The sequence below is a fragment of the Strigops habroptila genome, chromosome 1 (assembly GCF_004027225.2).
Source record: "Strigops habroptila isolate Jane chromosome 1, bStrHab1.2.pri, whole genome shotgun sequence".
Classification (NCBI taxonomy): domain Eukaryota; kingdom Metazoa; phylum Chordata; class Aves; order Psittaciformes; family Psittacidae; genus Strigops; species Strigops habroptila.
Window position 1 is genome coordinate 62257017 of NC_044277.2, and position 27205 is coordinate 62284221.

At 43.4% G+C, this 27205-nt stretch overlaps 2 protein-coding genes across 11 annotated transcripts in view; one reads left to right on the top strand and one right to left on the bottom strand.

The window, feature by feature from the left end:
• LOC115609891 overlaps window positions 1-2025 on the bottom strand; it is an 18757-nt gene extending 16732 nt beyond the window's left edge. The window contains exons 1-2 of one of the 6 annotated variants that reach the window (XM_030490666.1): window positions 1857-2025; window positions 746-823 (exon numbers count right to left, since the gene is read on the bottom strand). In XM_030490666.1, the coding sequence (XP_030346526.1) occupies window positions 746-796 (51 nt within the window). In that variant the 5' untranslated portion in view covers window positions 797-823; window positions 1857-2025. Of the gene's footprint in view, window positions 1-745; window positions 824-1095; window positions 1209-1406; window positions 1425-1594 lie in introns of those variants that run through there. The other 5 variants (XM_030490696.1, XM_030490657.1, XM_030490688.1 and 2 more) reach the window with 5 other exon arrangements.
• MSANTD3 (Myb/SANT DNA binding domain containing 3) lies at window positions 1752-26250 on the top strand. Of its 5 annotated transcripts, none has more exons than XM_030490722.1 (4): window positions 1770-1938; window positions 2549-2709; window positions 11879-12321; window positions 14253-26250. In XM_030490722.1, the coding sequence occupies exons 3-4, from the start codon at window positions 11910-11912 to the stop codon at window positions 14660-14662; spliced, it is 822 nt and encodes a 273-aa protein (XP_030346582.1). In that variant the 5' UTR covers window positions 1770-1938; window positions 2549-2709; window positions 11879-11909; the 3' UTR covers window positions 14663-26250. The 5 variants fall into 5 exon arrangements, 4 of the variants coding, with proteins under 4 accessions (XP_030346593.1, XP_030346582.1, XP_030346572.1 ...); XR_003992041.2 differs by lacking the exon at window positions 1770-1938 and having other exon boundaries at window positions 2390-2709; window positions 14253-17799; window positions 24163-26250; XM_032920029.1 differs by lacking the exon at window positions 1770-1938 and having other exon boundaries at window positions 2621-2709; window positions 11879-12182; window positions 12276-12321; window positions 14253-15033.
• The last annotated feature ends 955 nt before the right edge of the window (window positions 26251-27205 follow it).

Here is a 27205-nt window from a genome sequence, read left to right on the forward strand (position 1 = left end):
TCTCTCTAATTGGCTCCAAGACCACCAAAATACAGTGGAATGAAAAGGAATCTCCACACCACACAAAAATTTCAGAGTGTCCAGAACCCTGCAGCTATCTCAGAGCATATTTTTGTGTTGATAAGTAAAAATAGATCCAAGATCTTCCTCACACTCTATTAACCAAATCTGAACGAGGGGCATGGCATAATTGTAACACACCAGCACACCTGCCTGCAATGAGCCAGTTCTCCTCAGTGCTGCATCCAGACTAACACACTTTGATCAGCCTGGGGCCTGCCTCACTCACATGCATGTGAAGTTTTCTAATCACAGCTGGTTTATGCCTGGGCTGGTTCAGAACAAGAGCAGATCAGGTTTAAATTCACATGAATGAACAAAGGCAGTCCAAATATTTTCTCCTCCTCTAAAAACACCCCAAGATGCCCAAAACCAACAGCGATAAATCCAAGAACATAAATTAGGATATTTATTTTTCTCTGACCAGGAGCTGCAGTTTAATCTTTCACTTTAAAATAACACTTTTATTTAGAAGCATAATAGTAACATTTTCACTTAGTAAGTTGGTTCCTGACACACATCCAAGTAAAACATAACAAAGAAAGCAAAATGAGTTCAAGTCTAGTGCTATTTATCCATTTTGCTCAAGGAAAATAATAATAACAACTTCACGCTTGGTTTAGTCCAACTTTGTTCTACCAAAATTACTTTGTATTAGTTACAATTTTCAGTAAGGAATACTCACATTGCAGTAAAAGGGGTTTACTTGCTTCTTTATCTCAGCCTCAGGGTCCATATTTGATCTTTAGATGACAAGGCAACCCTAGGAAAATCGAAAAAAGATTGCAAACTATTGTTTTAGCTTCAGAAAATCATTCATATTCTTGCTCCACCTGTTTAAGGGTCATGTCTATTCCGACTTTAATTTGTGCCTCGCTTGCAGTTACATTCAACGTTAAAATCTCCAGGCTAACAATTATATTTTTAACTTCAGAGGAAAAATACAGCATGGAAAGAAACAATTCTTCTCCCAGAGTTGCCCTCAGGGAAGACAAAGCCGCCAGAAGATTACACAAGCCCCGAAAAAAAACTAACCCGAACTATTTCAAGATTCCCCCTTCTTCCCTGGGATTGAAAGGCGCGGAGCATGCGCTGGAACAGATGACACACAGCGGCAACAGCCAGACAAGCAGAGCCCAAAGTATGCCTTTGGAACAGGCACACGATGGAGGTTGTGAAGAAAAGGGCGCTCCCACCCTGGAGCGGGACGGGATCGGAGGGGAAAAAGGGCGAAGCTACAACCACCACCACCACCCCCCCCCCCCGCGAATACAAGCGCTGGAGAAGCGCCCGGGCCCTGTCCCGCCTTTGGAGCTGGCCCAGCACGCCGCGGGCAGCGGCCTTACCGACCCGCCAGCTCCGCCGGGGAGGGGACGAGCACCTGCTCCGGCAAGGAAGCGGGGAGAAGACCGGGGCCGCCACCGCACGCGGCTCACCCCAGCCCGGCAGCGGGCAGCAGCCGGATGGAGCCGGCACCCGGCGGCCACCGCCGCTCCCCCCCAACACCACCGCCGCCACCACAGCGGCCCCTTACCGCCGGCCGCGGCTCCCCGTTCCTCCTCCGGCACCCGCGGAGAGGAGGGGGCTGAGGGACGGCCCGCGCGCGCGCCCGCCGCCACGGTCCCCGAGCAGCGCCGACGGCAGCGGGGCCCGGGGCGCACCGGGCGGGCAGGAACTGCGTCACGCGAGGCGCGGAAGGGGCGCGGGAGCCCGGGCCCGGGGAACGGGACGGGACGGGACGGCAGCGAGAACCGGGAGCTCGGCGGGAGGGAGGGGACGGAGGAGCGACTCCTCACCGCGGCACCCCCAGCCCGCCTCCGCCTGCCCAGTCCGCCGCTGGGGGCGCTGGCCCTCACACTCCAGCGGGCATTGTCAGAGGTAAAGCCCGAGCTGGCGTCTCCTGCCGCCGCATCGGGACGGGTGCGGCCGGGGACCCCCACCCGCTCCGCACTAGGGGGGTGGGGGGTGCCGCACTAGCGACGTGCGGCCCGGGAGCTCCGCCCGCGGGCCGCGTCAGGTGCAGCGGGGCTGCCCAGCCCCTTCCTGGCGGCCGCCGGGTGTTCGCACGTCGCTCCCCAGAACGCACACCCCGCACCGGGCACACGCCCCCCCGCCCGGTGCCGCGGCACCTGGGGGCTCAGAGTCCCCCGGGGCCGCTCCTCCCCGCGGCACGGCGGGAGAGGCCGGTGCCGCACCGCCTGCGCTCTGGAGAGGCGGAAATCCAGCGCGGGGTTTGCGGGGAGCTGAAGGAGTGCCGGCGACCTGCCGGCGGGGAGGTGAGGGAGGCAGGCCCGGCCGCCAGCGCAGCGCGGGGGGAGGAGAGGGGAGGGGGCGGGAGGGGAGCTGAACCGAGCCGAGCCGGCGGCAGCAGCTCTCGGCGGCGCTTTGTTCGGAGCAGGGAGAAGGCGGGCGCTGCAGGGTGGGGTTGTCCCCGCTCCGCGGCCGCCGGGTGTCAGCGCGGCCGCCGGCCGTCCCCCTGCCGCGGCAGATGTCCCTGAGCCCGCGCCGCAGCCCGCATGCCCGCCCTGGGAGGAGCGGCCGCCTTTGTGGAGCCGGGACCTGCTCTGCTTTCTCGTTCAGGAGGAGCTAGCGAGGAAATAAAACCCAGCTCGAGTTAATGTGGGAGAAGTTCGGGTGCAGAAGAGTCTGGTAGGATTCCTGTTTATGCCTATTTTTGATCGATTTCAGACAATCGTTGCAAATAACAACCTGCGTCCATTACCTTTCTCTGCACAAACTGCTTTGGATGGCCTCCATAGGTAGCGGGATGACCCGCTTAAAATATAGCTACGTGCGTGTATGTGTAATGTAATATTATACGTATCTTCAAAAAATACATTTGCCTGTATGTGTACATGAAATTTGCCAGAAGAAATTGAAGCACAGTACTGTGATTTTTTTACTAATAGATTATTTTGTTCATTTGCTGGATGATGCATGATAACTATTAATTTATATTAAAACGGAGGGAGGGGAAAACATCCAAAGAGGTTTATGGGGTTTTTCATCTGATTATATGTAACACAATTTCCATATAGATCCCGTTCATACTTGTAATATGCCCCTAATTACCCAGTGATTTCAAGTCTCGAGGTAGACAGGGTCAGGCCTGGAATGCTCTGATGGAAGCTGTGAGGAAAACCTAACATTTGAGGAGGGAGGACACTGTTTACTGCTGGTTCTGGCATTCAAACGAAATATAAACCTGTTGTTGTGGCTAGTTTGGGTCACTGCATTTCCATGGCTTTTTTTCACTCTTAAACACAGGATGTAAAGGGCAGAATTATGATTTTTAGTGCTGTTAACTACTGACTATGCTTAAAGCTTCATCTGCATTTGAAGTTGGATAAATAAATCTTTTTTTTCAATCCTTAACTAATTCTGGTACTAATCCTTTTGGTGCTGGTAAATTAATTCCTCTTTCACACCGTAAGTGACCACACTTTGCTAGCAAACTATTTTCTACGGGTTCAGTTAGTGTGACCTTCACACTTAGGTGAAGTCTTCCACCATAACTTTCTCTTTGCATTTCTTATGCCTAAAGAATATTTCAGGGACTGAAAATGCTTACACATGCCCATCTGAAGTGATTTTTTTTTTCTCCCAAAATGGGCTTCTTTGCAACTGGTTCGAGTTTAGGTGCATGTTTAGGTGTGTGCAAGCAAAATAATACGTATATACACGTTTATGAACATCTGCACTGCTTCACTTGTGTAATTTTTTTTCAAGATGTTTTTCCAGCAGCCCACAGCACATCCCTTATAGTCTTTAAAAGAAGAACGCCACACAACATTTCAAAGTAAAAATGAGGAGCTGAGAGAGATAACGTTGTTATTTTAAAACAATAAGGGTTTGTATGAGAGAACAAGTACTTTGGACAGTGATTTGTTATATATATAGTTGTGAATTCAGCCATGCCAGGAGAAGATAGTTGGGATAAAGCACTTTCTTACTGTGCATATGTTAGAGCTTGGGCACCTGTAAGAGTGGGAGAAGCCTTCCATTCTTCATTTCTTAGAATTTACTATGCAACTGTTCTCATGTGCCTACACATTCCCAAATCAATCCTGTTTACTGTATAATTGATACACAGTAAACTTTCATTTCAGCACAGCTTCCTACATACTAAATTATATCCTGGGCATATGTCCTGGAAGGATCTCTTAGCCTTAAAATGGAAATTGTTTGGGCTTAGAGTCATATAATCATAGAATCGTTAGGGTTGGAAAGGACCTTAAGATCATCTAGTTCCAACCCCCCTGCCATGGGCAGGGACACCTCGCACTAAACCATGTGGCCCAAGGCTCTGTCCAACCTGGCCTTGAGCACTGCCAGGGATGGAGCATTCACAACTTCCTTGGGCAACCCATTCCAGTGCCTCACCACCCTCACTGTAAAGAACTTCTTCCTTATATCTAACCTGAACTTCCCCTGTTGAAGTTTGAACCCATTACCCCTTGTCCTGTCACTACAGTCCCTAAGGAAGAGTCCCTCCCCAGCATCCTTATAGCCCCCCTTCAGATACTGGAAGGCTGCTCTGAGGTCTCCACGCAGCCTTCTCTTCTCCAGGCTGAACAGCCCCAACTCTCTCAGCCTGTCTTCACACGGGATGTGCTCCAGCCCTCTTATCATCCTCGTGGCCCTCCTCTGGACTCGCTTCAACAGCTCCATGTCCTTTTTATGTTGAGGACACCAGAACTGTACACAGTACTCCAAGTGGGGTCTCACGAGAGCAGAGTAGAGGGGCAGGATCACCTCCTTTGACCTGCTGCTCACGCTTCTTTTGATGCAGCCCAGGATACGGTTGGTTTCTGGGCTGCAAGCGCACACTGAAGCCGGCTCATGTTCAGCTTCTCATCAACCAACACCCCAAGTCCTTATTCTGCAGGGCTGCTCTGAATCTCTTCTCTGCTCAACCTGTAGCAGTGCCTGGGATTGCCCTGACCCAGGTGTAGGACCTTGCACTTGGCTTGGTTGAACTTCATGAGGTTGGCATTGGCCCACCTCATGAGCGTGCCCAGGTCCCTCTGGATGGCATCCCTTCCCTGGAACGTATCAACCGAACCACACAGCTTGGTGTCGTCGGCAAACTTGCTGAGGGCGCACTCAATCCCACTGTCGCCGACAAAGATGTTGAACAGGACCGGTCCCAACACCAATCCCTGAGGGACACCACTCGTTACTGGTTTCCAACTGGACATTGAGCCGTTTACCACAACTCTTTGCGTGCGGCCATCAAGCTAGTTTTTTATCCACTGAGTGGTCCATCTGTCAAATTGATGTCTCTTCAATTTAGAGACAAGGATATCGTGCGGGACAGTGTCGAACGCTTTGCACAAGCCCAGGCAGATGACGTCAACTCCTTTGCCCCTGTCATGGTGTAAGCCCCTGTCCATCAGTTCCGTAGCCCCATCACAGAAAGTCACCAAATTGGTCAGGCAGGATTTGCCCTTAGTGAAGCCATGTTGGCTGTCACCAACCACCTCGTTGTTTCTCATGTGCCGTAGCATGCTTTCCAGGAGAATCTGCCCCAAGACCCTGCTAGGCACAGAGGTGAGCCTGGTCTGTAGCTCCCTGGCTGCTGCGCCTCGCCTTTGCCCGCCCTGCTCTCCGCGCTCCTGCTCTCCGCGCTCCCTGGGGCTGGTTTTCCCAGCTCAGAACCGAGGCTCCGCGACACGGGGTTTCCCTTCGCTCCAGGGTTGAAGGCTCCTCTCTGGAGATGCTCACCTCGGCAAATGTCCGAGGCTTATGAGAGTCCTTTCTCATGTTCTGCAGAGGAGCCAGTAGGCTGCAGGAGGGTGATCGATATGTATAAAGAAAAAGAGGTGAATATAAATATATGGTGGTGTTTTGCTGCAGCTTCTGGCATCTCAGAGTGCTTTCTGCTCACCAATTGAAAATGGGCTTTAATGTGTTGAAGCAAGCAGGCTAAGCATGTAAGAGCTTGAAAAGAATCTTCAAGACCTCTTTTCTTCTGTGTAGTAAGTGCATTAAACTGCTTTCACTGGTTCTTGAGTTCTATTATGCATCCTAGATCATAGTCCTGGCTTTTTCATGGAAAGGGTACATGTACAGTGTTGTATGTGTAGGAAAAAAATAGTTAGGAATGTGGGGGAAGGAAAGACTGATATATTGTATTCTTCTCAGAGTAGGATCTACATTTCTGTTCTTAAATGTACAGTATTTGAGCTCATGACTGGGGGTCTCAGATGATACCCGTCAGGGTCCGACTGGAGAAAACCCCAGTGCTGGACCCTGTTTCAGTTCGTGATCCCAAGAGTGAAATTAAGATGCAAACGAGCTGAAGTACCGTAATTGATCAGTTGGTTTATTATGAAAAGACAATTATTATTAAAAAGGGATATTATTGTAATAAAGGGGATAGTGATAGGACAGATTGGAAAAAGGATGGAAATGAAGCAAGAATTTGGGGTGCGGAGAGAGAGAGAGTCACCACCATGGATCCAGCGGTGTCTCAGGGATCTGTTGTTGTCTGTGGTAGGAGTTCTCTAGGGTTCGTAGTCGATATCAGAGCAGAGTGCCCCCCAAGAGTCCAGAGTAGTCGTTGGAGGTGGGTGTCCTCATGGAGGTGTCCTTCTGGAGTCATCCCTGTGAAGGTACCCCATGGAGTGTGTCTCGTGGAGTTGCCCTCATGGTGATGTCTCATGGAAGGTGTCCATCAGGGTCCATAGTAGTCATTGGTGAAGAGTGTCCTCACGGAGGTGTCCTTCTGGAGTCATCCTCATGGCAATGGCTCCTCTTTGTGATAACTTTTTTCCCCTTTTATAATGAGGTGGAGGGAGTACCTCTGTTCTTCATGTCATGTGTTCCTGGTGGACAAATTTCCTTGGTTTTGCAGCCAGCTCTTCAACTGCACCTGTCTGCAGCAATTCTTGGGATAATGGGCAGCCATTCCTCACACCAATCCTCCAGGTAATGGAAGGTAGAATCTTAGCTCAGCTCTTTCCCACTCATTCCTTGGGCAATGGATAGTAGAGTCCCATTCCAGCTCATCACACCCTTCTCCCAGGCAATGGACATTGGAGTCTTATCTCAACTCCTTCCACCCATCTCTGAAACAATGGATTGGTGGAATTCCATCTCAGCTTCTCATACCAATCTTTGAGACAATGGACAGTGGAGTCTGATTTCAGATCAGTCTCTCACAATACCACAGTAAAAATAATAGCAATAAATGATAGCGTGGTATGAAAGTGATACTTAAGGGTTTGGTGTGGCTCCATCCAGGAAAGATGAGCTTTTCTCCTAGTACACAGGTTGTAAATATATATGAAGTCATATGTGGAAATGCTTTAAATATTTACTGGTATCAGCTGATCTCTGCCAGTCTGTGTAACTAAATATTTAGCACCTCAAATCCAGAATTCCCGGTATGATTGTTTACCTTTTTGAACTTAGCCTCCAAAGTTCTTGAAAATGAACTTTTCTTCTAATTAAAGGGATTTTTCTGCATACAAACGTAATGGTTTTTGGTCTCAGATTCTCACTCCTTTTCAAAGCTAAAAATAAGATTTACATGCATCAGTGGAAGGCAGAATCAGGCATTTCTGATCGCCTGGAGTCTCTGATCTTCTTTTTTCAGGGTCACAAGTTGTTGAACCTTATGACTTGCTGGTGGGACTGCTTTTGATCCTGTTCCTCAGTGAAACTGAGGTTAAGACAGGTTGGACCATCAGTATTTAGCCCAAAAATATTCATTTCAGCAGCTGTCCTAAGCAGCTCAATGGTTCGGAATGGTACAATTAGTACATTTACCATACAATGGTAAAATAGATTAGTAAATAGAGTCTGTTCCATTATAGGTCTCTCCCATTTTACATGTTTTGAGAGCTGTTTCATCGAGCAAATTTGCTGGTTTTCAGTATCTCTTGTTAGGATGCCCATTTTCTGCTTTTTGCTTATTTTTAAAATTTATTTTTTTATTTAAGGAACTTCTGAAGCAGATGTTCTCTTCTATTAGACATAGACATTATAATGATTGGTATGTTGAGACTTTCAAGTTTTTTACATACACTTGGTTTGTTCTGTGAGATTATAGGTGTTTAAGAATTCCTGTCACCAATATATGGAGTGACTAAGTTTTCACAGAGGATAATAAATAACTTGATATAGTGTGATGGAATCATAGAATCCTAGAATAGTAAGGGTTGGAAAGGACCTTAAGATCATCTAGTTCCAACCCCCCTGCCATGTGCAGGGACACCTTCACACTAGACCATGTGGCCCAAGGCTCTGTCCAACCTGGCCTTGAGCACTGCCAGGGATGGGGCATTCACAACTTCCTTGGGCAACCCATTCCGGTGCCTCACCACCCTCACTGTAAAGAACTTCTTCCTTATATCTAATCTAAACTTCCCCTGTTTAAGTTTGAACCCATTACCCCTTGTCCTACCACTACAGTCCCTAAGGAAGAGTCCCTCCCCAACATCCTTATAGGCCCCCTTCAGATACTGGAAGGCTGCTCTGAGGTCTCCATGCAGCTTCTCTTCTCCAGGCTGAACAGCCCCAACTCTCTCAGCCTGTCTTCATACGGGAGGTGCTCCAGCCCTCTTATCATCCTCGTGGCCTCCTCTGGACTTGCTCCAACAGCTCCATGTCCTTTTTATGTTGAGGACACCAGAACTGCACACAGTGCTGCAAGTGGGGTCTCATGAGAGCAGAGCAGAGGGGCAGGATCACCTCCTTCGACCTGCTGGTCACGCTTCTTTTGATGCAGCCCAGGATATGGTTGGTTTCTGGGCTGTGAGCGCACACTGAAGCCAGCTCATGTTCAGTTTCTCGTCAACCAACACCCTCAAGTCCTTCTCTGCAGGGCTGCTCTGAATCTCTTCTCTGCCCAACCTGTAGCAGTACCTGGGATTGCCCCGACCCAGGTGTAGGACCTTGCACTTGGCTTTGCTGAACTTCATGAGGTTGGCATCGGCCCACCTCACAAGTGTGTCCAGGTCCCTCTGGATGGCATCCCTTCCCTCCACCGTGTCAACTGAACCACACAGCTTGGTGTCGTCGGCAAACTTGCTGAGGGCGCACTCAATCCCACTGTCCATGTTGCCGACAAAGATGTTGGACAAGGTCGGTCCCAACACCAATCCCTGAGGGACACCACTTGTTACTGTTTTCCAACCGGACATCAAGCCATTTGCCACAACTCTGCGTGCGGCCATCGAGCCAGTTCTTTATCCACTGAGTGGTCCATCCATCAAATTGATGTCTCTTCAATTTAGAGACAAAGATGTCATGCGGGACAGTGTCAAACGCTTTGCACAAGTCCAGATGATGTCAATTGCTCTGCCCCTGTCCATCAGTTCCGTGGCTCCATCATAGAAGGCCACCAAATTGGTCAGGCAGGATTTCCGCTTAGTGAAGCCATGTTGGCTGTCACCAACCACCTCGTTGTTTTTCATGTGCCTTAGCATGTTTTCCAGGAGAATCTGCTCCAAGATTTTGCCAGGCACAGAGGTGAGACTGACTGGTCTGTAGTTCGCTGGGTCTTCCATTTTCCCCTTCTTGAAAATGGGGGTTATATTACCCTTCTTCCAGTCATCGGGAACTTCACCTGACTGCCAGGATTTTTTGAATATGATGGACAGTGGCTTAGCAACTTCATTCGCCAGCTCCTTCAGGACCCACAGATGGATTTCATCAGGTCCCATGGACTTGTGCACGTTCAGGTTCTTATGATGATCTCGCACCTGATCCTCTCCTACAGTGGGCCTCAGGTCTTCATTCTCACAGTCCCTGCGTCTGCCTTCCAAGACTTGGGTGGTGTGGTCAGAGCATTTGCCAGTGAAGATGGAGGAAATGCTTGATCAGAGAATTATCTTCCTTGCACAGGGACCCAGCTCTTTTCCTTCTTCCAGCTTTTTCTTTCTTGTAAAAAAATAACAGTACAGCTAATAAACTCTGGTTTTCTATGAACCTTTCCCTTTGTCCCCTAAATCCTGTGTGCTGATCCCAGCTCTCCCATATCCTCATGACACCTGCATTTGGTAAGAGACAGCAGAACTGTGACTAGCCAGGAACCGCACGGGTGCCGCTGTCCAGTCAGTACACAATGACTAGTGATTACCCAGTTGAGCAGTGACAGAAAGTACAAACTTAGTGTTTGCTGCTTTTTCAGTAGGGGTACAACTTAGCTACTGCTACTGACTTAACATAGTTAATGTAAACTCAGACTATTACTTATTTCTATCCACTTTGTTACAGTTTTGCTATTCTGGGCTTTGTTCTACTGCCTCCTCTATTCTTTGACTCCTTTGTTTTGCTGGGGTTTGTCCCATGTTATGGGCTACTTGAGAGATCTCCTGTTCTTATATGTCAGAGTTGGGTTCTCATTTTGATATTAGCTTGTCTGTTAGCTTTCTTTGTAAATATAAGTAGTTACTTTCAGTGAAAGAGATGAAAATAACTGTAAGTATCAAGATGTTTGGAGGAAAGGAATTACAAGGATGGTATGAAGAGAGTGATAGTGCAGTGGAATTCAGTAAAAATAATATTGGAAAGAGGAAATTTCATAGTGATAGCTATTGCATCTTCAAGTAATGTTGTGAGGGAAGTAGTGGAAACAATGGGCAAAATACATATTGGGAAAATTGTTTTTGGGAGATTCCTAGACTGTGAGGATTACGAACCATTTACTACATATGTTCCATCTCTGAGTTTTATGATTAAAACCAGAAGAAATATGACCTAAGACAGCTTTCTCCCCCATTTTCTACATAATTATCCAGAAGTTTCTGCCCAAATTGTGAAACTAATTGGGGACACACAGTTATAGTAGGAGGGGATGGGAAAAGGATTGTGGAAAGATAAGAGAAAAACTACATTTTACAGCACAATCATGTGTTAATAATTCAAGGAAACACTGCTTTATTATGTTTTTTGGCTAAGTATTCCCTGATATCAGCTACCCTTTTCTTATTGACTGCATAAGTCTGAGAGTTGAGAAGACATGCAGTTGTTAACGTGGTGTAAGTAATAGGGAAGTGGCTGTATTGAGTGAGGCCAGAACTCTTTTTAGCCTGGTGATTCACTCCTGAGAGGGACCAGCACTGCAAGCATAAGGAAGAGTGCCACACACTGAGTCAGCAGTGAAGGGCGAAGGACCTGTACCTTCAGAGCAGTTAGTTTCCATAATTAATTCATGTCTTCTTGAAACCCTTGCAGCTGGTCAAGATCCTGCTGCCTACTGCATGTCAGTCAAGGAGGGCTGAGCATAGGAGAGAACCAAACCAACAGAAGTCTTTAAAAAGAGAACTTCCTACTATCATATTTCATACAACTTTCAAATACTGTAGAGAGGCGAGAAGTTATATGCAGTCAGCAAGGGCAGAAGAGGGTCCTTTCTGTACGAAACGAAACACACACGTGCTGAAGGTGGCTTCAGACTTAAACCTGAAGCTGTAAAGTGCTAGATTTCAGAACTTGTTCCACAGCTCAGGGCTTTGAGAACTCTGGGTGCAAATAAGTGCAATTAACAGGAACACAAGTTACTAAAACCAAGTTACTAAGTAAATTGAATACTGAGTATTTGGTATCAAGATAAATTGTAACAAAACCAAGAAGCTTCTCATTATGGTATTCTTTGTAACTGTGTAGGAAATAAATAGCTTATAATTACACTATATCTTACCTAAATGTTTTATTATGTTCTCTAGAACTACTCACAAACTATTCTAGAAGATGAAGTGTGTTAGAATCAGAAGCTATGTTTAGGTGTTATTTGCTGAAACACAATTTCCTGATACTGTAACCAGTCTAATTTGTTTGTTTTTTACTTTCAACATTGTTTTCATAGGATTTTTGGCTTCTTGGAGAAACAGTAGAAAATGCAAAACGAAATAATAAAGCCTGCTAAATACTTCTCAGAAGTGGAGAAGAGTGTACTGCTTGCATTAGTTGAAAAATACAAATACGTGCTTGAATGTAAAAAAAGTGATGCAAGAACTATTGCTCTGAAGCAACGTACCTGGCAAGCACTAGCTCATGAATATAATTCACAGCCCAGTGTATCACTGCGAGACTTCAAACAGTTAAAGAAATGCTGGGAAAATATCAAGGCACGGACAAAAAAGATAATGGCACATGAAAGGCGGGAGAAGGTAAAAAGAAGTATTAGTCCACTTATAAGTACTCACATCATAGGGAAAGAGAAGATTGCCAGCATAATGCCTGAGCAAATGTACTTTTTGCAGAGCCCACCAGAAGATTCTGAATATCAGCCTGATGCTTCTAGTCAAGGTATAAATGTTACTGTAATGTTGCAAGTAGTATTGTTTTCTGTGTGATTTTGCCACGGATTTGCTTTCAGCAGCCTAAATCTCTCCGCTTAGCTGTGACTGCTAGTTATAGAAAAGTAATTTCAGAGCTATGCTATTACAATACTGTGTATTTCCCTAGGCCGCCAGGAGTTACACTGAGGTTTTACTCAATTCTTTTTCATCAGTTTTTGACATATAGAATCATAGAATCAACTAGGTTGGAAAAGAACTTTAAGATCATCAAGTCCAACCATTCCACCAGCACTGCCAAGTCCACCACTAAGCCATGTCTCTAAGGGCCTCATCTACACGGTTTTTGAACACTTGCAGGGATGGTGATTCCACCACTTCCCTGGGCAGCCTGTTCCAATGCCTGAGCACCCTTTTCAGTAAAGAATTTTTTTGTAGTACCCAACCTAAACCTCCCCTGGCACAGCTTGAGGCCGTTACCTCTTGTCCTATTACTTTTTATTTGGGAGAAGAGACTGATCGCCACCTCACTACAATCTCCTGTCAGGCAGTCGTAGAGAGCGATAAGGTCCCCCCTGACCCTTCTCTTCTCCAGACTAAACAACCCCAGTTCCCTCAGCGGTTCCTCGTCAGACTTACACTGCACCTCCTTTCGACGGGGAAGCAACACAAGGCCAACCGACTCCGGCATTTCCTTGCACCCGGGGAAGCGAGAAGCCCGCCCGCCCCAGGCAGCGTGGCGGGGGCTCGCTGCGCCCCGCAGGCAGACAGGACTGCGGTACTCACAGGGCGGGCAGGGGGAGCTGCGCCAAGGCGGGGGGGCCGCCGACCGTCTGCAGGGTGTCGTGGGTGAGGTGTGGTGCCGAGCCGGTCCGCGTGTAGAGCAGGCATCCCGGCAGCGCAGCGCGGCGGCCCCGCTCCTGCCCAGCCCCACCGGCCACCCGCCCTGCACAGCATCGCCTGCAGCACGGACAGGGGAATGATACACATTGTCTGCTGCAAGAGCTCCCTGTAGGTGTTCTCTCCTTTGTTTTCCAGGACTTTTAGAATATGTAAAGCCATATTTCACACCGCAGTCTGCATTGGAGAATGGCCTTCCTAAAAAAGTTCAGCACTACATTCTTCTTTGTTTGGCAAGCGCACACAGAAGGAATAATCAAAACCAGAAAGGGAGGGTGGCTACAGTGGTTTCTCACAAGCTTTGTTAAGTCAGGATCACACATAGAAGACTGTCCTTGCTCAAAAGACAACAGTAACTACATTGTTAGATGACATTCTTACAATGTCCCTTTCATAATTGTATTTACTGTAAGTAGCCATCAGGATTTGTAAAGGAATGTATTTTGAGACCCTTTTTGGCAGTGGTAACTGTTTTATTTCATGGGTAGTTTCTTTTATTTCAGAAGAATTGGTAGAACTGTCACAAAGTTAGAAAAGTGTAATTTTTTCCTAAAAATATTCACCACTGTGTTTACAACATGTAGAGTAGTGATAAGGAAGGAATAAGTAGTATTCTTCCTCATATTCCCTCAGCCTCTTGCTATTCATGTTCATACAGGTCTTTATCTGGCACTCAGATCTTTCATAAAAATATTGCAAGTCACTTAGAGATTTGCCTTAAACAGCTGCCTTAAGGTTCACCTCCAGGCTCAGCCACCTAAATTTAGGTGTCCACTTATAAATGCCTATGTTCACTTTAATATTCTGAGCTCCTGTTACAGGAGCCATGGATGGAGGTCTATCAACAGAGCCCAGAGCGGTTCAGTTCAGACCATCATGCCCTTAGTATTCTGTAACAGAACTGCATTATGTAGTGGCTCCTGTACTATGGCACAGAAGCACAAAGTTTAGATGCATACACCGATAACTATGTTATCACGAGTTTGTGTTTCTTGAGGGAGGAGAGAATACTAAAATACTTTTTCCTCTTCTGTTTTGCAGAGTCATTTGTTGTCTCAAATAGAGAACTTTGTGATGAAGACAAAGAGCTGGTACATTTCCCAGTATGTGAAGGTACCTCCCAACCTGAGCCATCGTGTTCTGATGTCAGAATAGCAGCAGATAAGAACTACAGAAGTAAAGCATCTCAGGAAAGTGCTCTGAAAAAGATGCATGAGGAAGAACATCATCAGCAAATGTCAATTTTGCAACTACAGTTAATCCAAATGAATGAAGTTCATGTGGCAAAAATACAGCAAATAGAAAGAGAGTGTGAGATGGCTGAAGAAGAACACAGGATAAAAATGGAAGTGCTAAATAAAAAGAAAATGTATTGGGAGAGAAAACTGCAGACCATCACAAAAGAATGGCCTGTATCATCTTTTAACAGACCCTTTCCTAATTCACCTTAGAACATAAAGAGGCAGAGAGTCAGTCTGATTGAGCACATTAATGAGTAATGCACACTGGAAAGAGGGTTTTTTAATGTGAATGTACAGTGAGTGACAGGATAGGTGCCTGGCTGATAGTGAGCACTCTTTTACTCTTAATGTTTAGAGAAACAGTGGTAGATTTCACCAAGGGGAAAACTAAATTGTTCATTTGTAGGTAGTTCTGATTCGTTTAACTCTCAGAAATGCACAGTGTTCTAAAATGTCAATGGATTTTCCCCTCTGAGAATGCCCTAACATCCTTTTGAAATTTAAGGTACTCTGGGTATTCTTACATTAGGTATTCCTGAGAAAATGTAACAGCTTTAAACATGAGGTTGTAGTGTTTATTTTGATTTCTATCTCTTCCCGTCTACCATTTCCCAAATGAAGGCAAGGGTTGGAGTTGCTCTCTGCTATTGAGGCAAAAGGTGGTTGACAGGTATTGGCTGGATTGTTATGCTGGGGCTTAGGGCAAAAAAAAATCAAGCTGATTAATACAGTTCATAACTTATTCTTCCTAGAAGATGGGAAAATGAAGTAAGTAGCAAAAGGAGCACTGTAGTAACTGAGCCCTTTGCTTATGAAGAACAGAAATATTTTCCAGCTGGCTGGCTGATTGAGGGAACAATTGTGAACTGGCCCTCCAGTTGGTTGAGCCTTGACCCACGAGAAGTTGGAAAAGTGACTTCTTCCTCAAAAGCCATTGTGCTTGTCCTTTCTTTTCCAGGCCCATCTTGTATTCAAGTAGCATACCGAACTAGGAGAGTTTCATGCTGCTGCCAGAGCTGTGTCCTTTTCAGCTGGAGTCATTCTGAGGGCAAGATCTTTTTAATGATTCATGAATCTCTTAAAATGTAGTGAACCAGCCAGTCCATTGACAAAATCTCTCTCTATCTCCCTTTGCAGTACTTGATGGCATAGCAGCTTCCTTGAGCATTCCAACCTCTCCCTAGCTAGAAGAAAAGTCTAAGACTCTCCCCCTTTTCCTTCATACAGGGTGGGAAGCAGTTCAAGGGAATCATTCCTGTCTCAGAGCACCATTCTATTTTGTTCTGTTGTGTGTGTTACAGTGCTGTGTTTCTTGCCTTTGCTGTCAGTGAGGGGTGATAGACATAGAATCATAGTCATAGAATAGTTAGGGTTGGAAAGGACTTTGAGATCATCTAGTTCCAACCTCCCTGCCATAGGCAGGGGCACCACACAGTAAACCATGTCACCTAAGACTCTGTCCTGGCCTTGAACACCGCCAGGGATGGAGCATTCACAACCTCCCTGGGCAACCTGTTCCAGTGCCTCACCAGCTTCACAGTAAAGAACTTCTTCCTTATACCTAATCTAAACTTCCCCTGTTCAAGTTTAAACCCATTCCCCCTTGTCCTATCACTGCAGTTCCTGACAAAAAGTCCCTCCCCAGCATCCTTGTAGGCCCCCTTCAGATACTGGCAGGCTGCTCTGAGGTCTCCACGCAGCCTTCTCTTCTCCAGGCTGAACAGCCCCAACTCTCTCAGCCTGTCTTCATACGGGAGGTGCTCCAGCCCTCTTACCATCCTCGTGGCCCTCCTCTGGACTTGCTCCAACAGCTCCATGTCCTTTTTATGTTGAGGACACCAGAACTGTACACAGTACTGCAAGTAGGGTCTCACGAGAGCAGAGTAGAGGGGCAGGATCAGCTCCTTCGACCTGCTGGTCACGCTTCTTTTGATGCAGCCCAGGATGCGGTTGGCTTTCTGGGCTGCAAGCGCACACTGAAGCCGGCTCATATTAAGCTTCTCATCAACCAACACCCCCAAGTCCTTCTCTGCAGGGCTGCTCTGAATCTCTTCTCCGCCCAACCTGTAGCAGTGCCTGGGATTGCCCCAACCCACGTGTAGGACCTTGCACTTGGCTTTGTTGAGCTTCATGAGGTTGGCATCGGCCCACCTCACAAGTGTGTCAAAGCTCCTCTGGATTGACCTTACATGATTTGTATGAAAACATTCACATGAAGGTCCCCACAGAGTTTGGGGGTCCAGAATAGTAGATGGTAGGAAAGCACAAAGAAAGATAATCCTTCCCCAGACAATCATTTAGTCTAGTGGGGCAAGGCTGAAGAAAACATGAAATACAGAACTCCACAAAGATTCATAAGAACTTCTGACATATGAAAAGCTGTTTTACAGGAAGATGTACAACAACCATTTGCAGCAGTGAGAAAAATGAACAAAAAAATTAATTGGAAAACCTGAGTATCCCATTATTCAGTAAAGTATTTTCAGATCATGATTCATGTGGGCAAGTCCATACAGTAAGCAACATATTCAGATTGGAGTGTATTACAAAACATTCATTCCCAATTACACTCCCATCTCTTCCCTGGATGTTCTTTCTGATGGAGTGAATTTCTTTTGGTGTTGGGGTTTGGGTTTGGTGTGGTTTTTTTTCCCCCGTCTTTCTTTTTCTTGAACGGCTTTCCCTGTTGGTGATTCATCTTTGCAAGCACTGCCATTATCAACCACAGTACTAACTGTGGTTAACACTGTTGTAGGGTTGCTCCCTTCAACATGCTAACACCAGCAATTGCAATGGGGGTGATTTATTACAACTTCTTTTATATGACAGAGAAAAAAATTCACACAGCTGCAGCAAGATCAGAAAAATAGGCCATGTGTGAAATCTGAAGACAGATCTTTCTGACAGCAAACTCAGTTTTTCTTATTAACTGGCTGTATGAAGGAAGCACAGGACTTCCAAAGAAGGATGTCATTATGGACACTTTTTTCCTGCTGAATGGAAACACTACTGGAAAGTATAGTAACAGTAGAGCCAAATAAAAAGAAGTAAACGAGGGCGAGGACCTTTTTGTTCTGAAGTTGCATTCTGTGATCTGGAAGATGAGTCACTTGTTCGAGTGGTTATGACAATTGTTGAAGCACCATCCAGAAAAAAGAATAGGAAAGACATTTGTCTAAACCAGTGATGGGATTCCTTCCACACTGCTTCTAAGTGAAAGTAACTTGAAGCTATGAAATTGAAACCATGTATGTTAAAGTGTCAAAAACTGATGAACAGAGGCAATTTCAGCACTGAGAAGAGAGCAAAAACAGAAACCATCTGGGTCCAGATAGCCCTGTGAGAAGGTATGAAATAGTCCAGGGAGAATCTCATTAGATGTGAGATAAGGCTAGTTTTGACTCCTGAAAGTTATACCATTGCTCATGAAAGATTGTTTTATTTTTTTATTAAAAATAATTTTTAATGTGCATGTTTTCAGACTGTACTAAGTGGTCAATGCCTTGCATTTTGGTATATATTCTTATTCTGACACCAAAAGTTACAGTTCTTAGGCTGAACAACAGACCCTTTTAATTCAGCTTCTATTTGAAAGAAAGAAGATCACAGGAGGAAAATTAGAAAGAGCCAAGATGAAGACATGAAAGAAAGAATGATCAGTACATGAGTAGAGGAAGAATGGGAATGTCACACCTAACACAAACAACACAAGATGTTTTTGTGGTACAGGTGATGGATGACTTACTAGTGACACAGGCTTTTGCTTTCCCATCTGTGGTTGACTTTTGTTTGCTGTAAGGTTGGGTGATAAGACACAGAAAAATGTAAAAGATCAACAAGATGAAGTAATGTGTGTCCTTGTCAGGCTTTGACTTCTCCATCTAAAGTCTTTACGAGGTGATTGGTGTGGTGGAGTTTAAATGACTTGAGAAATGTGGCTTTTACCATTTATTATTTTTGCAATTATTTCCTCAAGTATTAAGATTTATCTTTCCTTTTGTTTGACTTTTCTTACATGTAATATAGCCATCTCAGACAATATGTCCATTTGTTCCTCTCTCTTTTGTCTAGCTTACATCATTCAAATACTTTCACATAATTGTGTTTTCCTGTTAACCATTTTCCCACAGATAAAATACAGCAGTATTTTAAGAAGAAGAACATACCTGTTCTTCTTCTCTGGATTTGTTATACGAGTTGTTGGCAAGAATGAACTTAAAAGATGGACTGGGCAAAATGATCCCTGTTTAACTCTGTAAGAAAAAATATATACCAGACATGTAGTGGCCATTGGTCTCAGCCTCTATGTGCTTATGAAGAGAAATGATCACCTTCTAGGCAAGATGTGGGAAATTCCTTTATGCTTACCAAATTGACATGAATCTGGCTCCAAGTGCTGTCTCTCCTTGGAGATCATCTGGCTTGTTATCTGGTATAATCTTTCTGATTTGTTGATTTTCTTTACTTCTGTATTTCTTGCTTATGTCTGTTTACCCCCTTTTTTAAATCAGCAATATGAGCAGGGGATTTCAGCCAGAGCTACATGTTTTGCTCTTTCCTTTGTCTTGCCCAGAATGCCTATAACACAATATTTGAGCATGAAATGGGTGCTCCTCCGTCATCATCTTCCCCTTCCACAGAAAGCGCTATTAGTTAGCCTTTTCTACACAGCTGCCCATACATTCTGGATTTGGTGCACAGAGTAGGAAACATATTAGAGCATTTTGAAGAAAGGTTAGTATAGAGAAAGGTCTATATAGGGAAAATCACTTTCTCTTTTCCAGCTCCATGTAATTCTGGGAGGATAGCCTGTGACCACAAAGTCATTCATCAGGACCAGAGTTAATGTAGGGTGCTAAAGCTGTGTAAGTGGTACTGATTATTCATAAATCCTTGGGGTTCTGCAGAAGTTACATTTGGGGTTTCTTAATAACAAACTCCCTTCTTTCTAGGTAGTGAATGAGTCTCGGTGTAAGATTTGCACACACACTTCCTCAAATTGACAAAGAAATAACCCATCCTGCAGTCTATTGCCCTACTTCTTTCAACGCCCAGGCTGCTTTATCACAGGAGCAAGGGATCTTGCTGCTTGCCACAAATCCTCTCTGTGATGTTCCTTCCTACACTGCAGAGATGTATTTAGCCAGGGCTGAAAGACACAGCCCCCTCAGCCAGCCATTGCCCAGAGCAGTGGTCCTCATAGATTAGGGGAAGCTGCTGTGGCCAGAGAAAGAAGGGTGGTTCAGTGCTACTCTGCTCTGAGTTATACCACACATAGTGCAGCTGAGGATGTTGACCTGAATCTTGTTTAATGATAACTTATCTTTGTGTGTTGCCAATACCAAATTTTAGCAGTATCCCAAGGACTTGTATGATTGCATGGGTGTTTTTCAATATTCTTTTGCAGATTTTTATTTTTGCTGGTTATTGTTAGGGTGCCTTTTACAATGTGTCCTCTTCCTTCCTCCCCACTTGCATTGTAATGCTGCCAGTTTCATTCTGAATCTCTATGGTCACAGTGTACAGGTTGTACATAGTCTATACAACCCCACATTCATGCAGTATCATGTTTTCAGGTGTTTTTCTCATGATGACATTGAAACTGCTACACATTTCTATACTGTTACTTTGGGGGTAGGGGAATTACATGTGAATCTTAAAATAACATTTTACGCAAGTAGTCCTGTGATTTCATACTTTGAGCCAGCTTGTTCAGAGCTGTTTTTGTAAGAAAGACTGATGCATCTTAGTTATTTTCATAAGATAATTGCCTGTCTTTTCGCTTTATTTTTGTTTCTTTGCAAAACAGCTGACTGTAAACCCACACATCATCACTCTTCCTGAACTCTGTCTCTAGTTATTCAAAAATGTTTCCGTGCAAATTAAGTACTAATGTGTACTAAAATTAATACAGCTAGGCTAATGAAATAAACCAAGTAATGAGATGATAGGATAATATGCAGTGACTGTTAATTTAATTTAAAAAACATTACAGAGGACAGCTCTGTACATCTGATCAAAAGAAAGAAAACAATTTGTTGCCATCTATAAGAATAGGATAACAATATATTTTTACAATGAAAGCAAGCAGCAATCTCTGTTTCAGTATCCCAGATTAACTTCTGTGCTGCTGATTTACAAGGGACTTTGCTTCTTAGCTATCTTTTATTTTTTACTTTTTGCTTGGTCATGGAATTACTTAAACCAGCTTGATTCTCTTCTATGTAAAAAAAATGCACATAGAAATGTGGACAGATTTCTGGGCCTAAAACAAGAGCAATAAAATAAAAACATCCTAGATGTGGCTCTGAACATTTTGCTATTCTGATGGTGAAGGGATTAAGCATCCCACAGCATCATCAGTCATGTTAATAACACTGAACAACTTAAAAACTTGCAAAAAAAGGCTGGTGTGGTTTTCAGAGCAAGTCAGAAGTGAAGACAGCTCTTAGCTGTCCCAAGAGGTCACGTATGGCAAACAATTCCCCCACATGGTCTTTACCTTCCCTGAATACTCCTTCCTTTGAGACACCTCTATCATACCATTCACAGCTCCAAGTGCCTGACAATAAGAAAAGTAGCTGTGCCAAGTAGGAATCCTGCCAGTTATTAGACCTCACTCTTTATTACACTGAAGTTGGACAATTATCTGAGACTGCATTATCCAGATACGCATGCTATGCACCGAGGAAAGGCATGTGAAATTCGTTCAGCACATAGTCTGCCAAATGGCATAGGCTATACAGCAAGCAAAAAGAAAAGGTTGTCACCACGTGTCTGGGGGTTATAAAACTGTTACATTCATGAAGGCATGTGGATGCATCTAACTGGATGTTCAACCTCTTTAGCAGTAAGAATCAAAAAGCATTTTTGCCCAATTTATCTAATTCATCCTAGTCCAGATTTCCCAATGTGTCAAAACAGCCACAAGACAAAAAACAACAAGGAAAATAAATAAATAAATAACCAGCCAAAATAACTAGAAACAATCTGTTGCCTTCCTGATGAAAAGCTGACTAGATAAAAAGCTACACTACATATATCAATATATATTTAGATTTAGGGAAGTAACTCTAATGTAACAGAAATAAAGCAAGATAGATTTTTAGATTGTCCTTATTTAATTTATGTGGGGTTTGGGGGTTTGTTTTAATGTTGATTGAGATTGTTTTCCTTTTGTTAGTCCAGCTGCAGAACAGTTGTGTGATTCGGTTTCTGACCAAATGTTAGAGCACCTCATTAATCAAATTTGTTTGGCGAGAGAGTAGAAATAGGTTTGTATTCAGCACAACTTGAGATTGATTGTATTCCACAAGTCTTCAGATATTTCTTCTCAGATACAAGAGGCTGGTTTTGGACAGCCCTGGATCTGGAACTAGCAATATACACCAATTTAGTACTAATTCATTATTTATATGGCACTAACGAGGTGACTTATAAGCTGCTCAAGCTCTGTCTGTTATTTGGTCATGTACAAATCCCTTCCTTTTTCTTAGAATTATGCCCTGATATTATGTACTAAGCCACAAATGGACCTGCTGAATTGCCCATATAAATTCCTGCCACACATTCTCTATTACAGTATAACGTGGAGAAGAAAGCTCCTGTTCCTGTTTAATTGTGGAGTTTTGAAGTTTTGACCTGTTACTCTCACTGAAGCTTTGCTAAAATTTGTTTTGTTCTGTTAGACACCTATGTGTTCCCACAAACCATCCTTCAATCCAATGAGCTGTGTGGCCTTATAACATTTGGATACCAAGCCTATGGACTGTCAGAAGTCGGAATCGATACACACATGATAAATACTATTTATTTGAAACAGATCTTGTAAATGCTCTCACATACTGAGACTCTGAAAAGTCCAAATTAGGGAGGTGATGTGATGGATTTGGTATTTAAACCGGGGCAGAGATTTTGGCGGGCCAGGAGTTATCAGTGCTGACCTAATAAGAGAGGTTCAGCCTCTGTTTAAGGAACAATAATGTCCAATCCAAATATTGCCTTACCTCCAAGTTTCCATCTAAAATGAAGTGTAATGAGAAGTCCTTGCCAAATAAAGCAACAGTAGTTTCCAAAATGCACTTGTTTTGCTTTCAATTACTGGCTTGCATGAGTGCTTTGAGGCCAGGCTGGGCTTTATCTTGCACTCTGTTGGTGGCTGATAGCATTTGAAGACAACTTCCCATACTGATTCTGTCCTGTTTCTCTTGAATGCAATACTCCTACTTGGATGCACTGAGCCATAAGGTTGTGCCAGTTGGACCATGTTGAGAGTCTCACCTTCTCAAGTTGTCTGGCACTGACTCATTGCAACTTTTCCAATTCCCAAATCAGTGGTGGTGGATGAATTTGAATAAAAAATGAGGGGCTTTTTGGCCAGTGGGAGCAACCATCATTGCTAACTGTGTCACTGAGGTGCCCTATCACACTGATAAGGTGACAAATTTAGAGGCATAATCAATGAACAATTGCAATAGTACTTCATCTCAGCCAATTAAAACTCTATCTTCTGGGGTAAATCTTGCTTTTACTCCTCTTGCAGACTGATACGTTTATTGCTTGCTTCCAGTTTATACTTCCACAACGCCACTGAAATGTTGTCACGGAGATAAGTGTCAGTCTCTGCTCTCATTCTGCTCCAAATACTGCAGCTACCACTGCTGCTTCTGTAAATCCAGCACGAGCGCACTGTCAAGGTGCCAGTCTGGGAAAATCGGTCATGGGAGAAGACTGGCTTAAATCTAAGCCCTTCTGCTACACACAGCACAGGTATAAGTGGCTCAAGCCCTATCGCACATCAAACTCAAGCACACATCCTGTCATGACTTAAAACACAAGTATGGACCTAGTAACAACCGTGGGGTGCTTTGGAGATCTATAAAAAATACTTTGGGTGGTAAGAAATTGATTTTTTTTAAATTGTTATGTATTAAAATCTTCCAAATCATGGACCAAGTTAAAACTATGCCCTGTCAGTGTTGAGCTACCAAGAGCAATAAATTCACACAGCTTCAGCCTGGCAGATTCAGTTCTCAGTTAAGATTTGGTTAACTGGTACAGTTAATGTATCACACAGGCATGCTCTCATGTTTCTTCCTCATAAAATCTTTCCTGTTTCTATCAAATTAGTTCACATTCTTCATTAAAAAAAATAAAGCCAACTATGTTAATCCATCCCCAGTTAGATATATATAAATTCAACCAAATTAATAATATATAATTTTTTCCTAATATGTTGTATTTTCAGCTATATGTGGGCTTTTGTGTTTATTTATACTTTTCACCTTTGTTTTGCTTTTTCCTGAGGAATCTAAAGTTAATGAGAGATCTGATCTTCAACTTCTCAAGATGCAGATGTCCTGACATGTTAGATTGATACCTGAAAAAGTTCTGGTAATCCAGAAATGCAAATACAGAGATATTCCGTTCTATTCCACTTCCCAAAGAACTAGAGAGCATAGCCCTAATCATGCCCTTTTTTTTTTTTTTTTTTTTTGTGGTTTTGTTTCAGAACTTCCAGAACAAGATGTACAATCTGTTTTACCACCAACTAGCACCCAGCAGCACAAGTGTAGCTACAGGGCCTGTTTTTCAGAGGTGCTGACCCACTGTCTTCAACAGGGGTCATGGCAACTCAGGACTTTGGGGCAAAATGGGCTCTAGAAACCTTGGATAGGATTTTTAACAGAGCATGTTGGTTACACTTTCAGATCCCACCAGTTTCCGGGGAGCATTGGAGCAACACTTCCCTTGGGCATCTTCTGGAATTTCCAAGTTAAAAAAAATCAGATTTTGCTCATCAAGAGCAGTCACATAATAGTTTTAACATTTTTTTTCTGCCTGTGATATTTGAGTGACTCATTGCTGAGTGAGTAAGAATCTTTCTTTTCCAAAAATTCATGCCATTTAATAGAAATATTTTTACAATACCCAAGAAGCAAAAACACTTGAAGACATAATTTGTTTCCAAATGTGTTATTGCTGTGCCTGCTGGTACAACCATCTTGTGGTGGCACATCATGTTGGCCATGTTTTGACAAGTCTTATTGGCCAGGTTTTTAGAAGTCTTATCTTTCCAAGGGGAAAAAGTGACTTCCACTTTAATTTGGCAATGACCCAGCGTACTGAGATTATTCTGCAAGGTTCTCTCTCCATCATCACTGATTCTTATCCGGCAGAATCTTCCCTTATTTTGCATATATATTTGACCAGTACTGGAATTGCACCTGAATTTCTTTGGTCAAGGAGACTGCAAGGATCCTCTGGAAATTTCTGAAAGTGATAATCTTTCCATGTGTGTTCAGGGGGCTCAGAATCACTGCAGTCTAAATGCAGAGGCATTAGACACTGAAAATTGGACCTCTAAAATATTGCCAGCACAAGAGCTTGAGAACTTCAAGGAGGCACTTGGAGCTAGGCACCCCTCTTTGTCATTTTTGTATAAATGGTCAAATAATTAGGAATCCATTCTCTACACTGTGTTGTATTTATTATGTGGCATTAGCTTCCATTGTATTTTAACAATATATGAATTTACATGGTGCCGTGTTTGTGCTTATAGTCAATGAGCATCTAAAACAGAACTAGCACTTCAGTACTGGGCTATTTGTCATAAGATACTTGAAAATGTACATGCTCCTTCTGATACTGAATATTTTATTGGAGTATTTAGATGGTATCTCTCATAGTCTTTGCCTTTTATTAGCAACAGTTTCTGGGTAATTGCACTAAAAACTATACATTATTTAAGGTCCCCTTTTTAGCCAAATTGTAGCCTCTAGGCTTCTCTGATTTTCCTAGCATGGCATCAGCCTCAGTCACCTCACCTGTTGTAACGTGTTGGGTTAGTATTTTAGTGCCTCAAACACCACCAAACCTGGTTCTGCCTTGCACAGAAATAGCTTCTGTAATTGCACCTTTAAAGAGATTTTTTTTTTTTTTTGTTACTATTGTTTTTAGTTGATAAATAATGCCCACATTATAGTTTGACTCTCTAAGGAGCTCTCAGTTCGTCCGAGTCTCTAGTAATGTGAGGAATGGGGTTTTCAGTATCTTTACTGTGTAGCTCATTTTCATAGCAAATTCTTTGGTTTTCCTACAGAAAGAGTGAGTAAAAGGAGACAAAAGTAGGGTCCTAAAATGTATACTTTCTAATGGTTGGAAATGCAACCAAAAGCACCACTGGAGGAAGAGATTCAATAATTGTCAAAGTGAGGGAAATCTACTGTATGTCTGAAACTCACAGCATCTGTAATAAGGATGACTGACTGTACATTTTAGTGCCTTGTCTCTTGTAAAATGTTTAATCATAAATTACTAAACATAAATAATTAATAATTTCTGAGAAAATGTATCTAAATATTGTTAATAGGAGCTGTATATTCACAGAAAAGTCAATAAATCGTCAACTATTTTTATGCATTAATTAGATGAGATTTTTAGCCTCCATTCTTTCAGAGTTGTTTTCAAATAATGCCATTTGATTTGCACACAACTGTGCTATTCCTGTCTTTTAAACTAAACTCCACTCAACTGCACATAACAGAGAAACTTTTTTGGTTGTGCTGTCAAATTTTGTGGGAGAAAGTGCTATTTGTGAGGCCCATTGTACATATTCTCCACAGAGCTTTGTATTTTGCTTGATTAATGCTGATATAGTCATAGGTTCCTCTGAAATGTTCATCCTGTAGGTCTATTGAGTAGACCAGGTTTGAACCTGAATTAAGCACTAGTAGTTTGCTTCTGGACAGTCTGTGTCAGGCACTGATGGGCAATAAACATATTTGGGTTCCCGTTAAGAGTACCTTAATGTTACTGCTTCAGATTCTTTGTGGAATCTTTGCATATAATGTCTTTCAATGGATTTTTCTTGCATAAATCTGTCCAAGATCTTTCTGAACCTATGTAAGCTATCAGTAAACGTGTTCCACAGCTGAAATATATGTAGAGTGAAGAAATACCTTCCTTTCTTTGTTCTGAAGCCAATTTCTACTATTTTAGCTTGCTGCCCTATTTCTCCATGTAGAACATTGAGTTAGAGGCTCATAGATCTTAAGAAGGGTTCAAATCAGGTAAGGGTTAGAATAGCTCATTCAGTTGGTTTCTCTTACATCAACATAAGGTTACTTTTTAATTGTTATAGAAAAATACCAGTTAATTTCTTCCAGTGGATTTGATCAGAAATCAACAAATACTTTCATGAAATCTGAAAGAAAAAAAAGAAAGGGTAGCATAATTACATATAAAGTAAGGATGGAACTTCACATTTATAGTTTTCAAGCAGCCACTTTTCACTTAAAAATAAGGTTGCTTCTTTTCTTTGCTGACTCATTTTCAGTAGGAAAGAATAGTTCCACTGAGTTAAAAAAGCCCTTGTGCTAGATGGTTGGTTTTGGCCAGCAGGATGCTCCTCAAACCATTTCATCTTCCTGAAGACTTGCGGAATGGGACCACAGGACAGCGGAAGACAGGTGTACCTGAAGGCTTCTGTCTGCAACTTTATTTTTACCACAGCTGATTCCTGTGGTAAAAACAAGAAGTAACAAGAATTGCGATAAAAGAAGTGGCTCACTGATAAAAAACACATGCACATTGATAAAAACTTCAGTCTCACATGATTTATGAAAAAGAAACAGTCCAAATTAAATGACCTAAAATCTGCTTAACTGACAGACATAAAACTGCTTGAGAAGCAGTTGCTGGTCAAAGCTTTCTCTAGAGATGTTACACTGGCATTGGTAGCAGGCATAATCT

Excerpts from the sequence above, each read along its gene's own strand:
- MSANTD3 (XM_030490733.2), top strand. The coding sequence starts at position 11,910 with ATGCAAAACGAAATAATAAAGCCTGCTAAATACTTCTCAGAAGTGGAG. Across the intron at positions 12,322-14,252 it reads GCCTGATGCTTCTAGTCAAG|AGTCATTTGTTGTCTCAAAT; the intron begins GTATAAATGTTA and ends TCTGTTTTGCAG.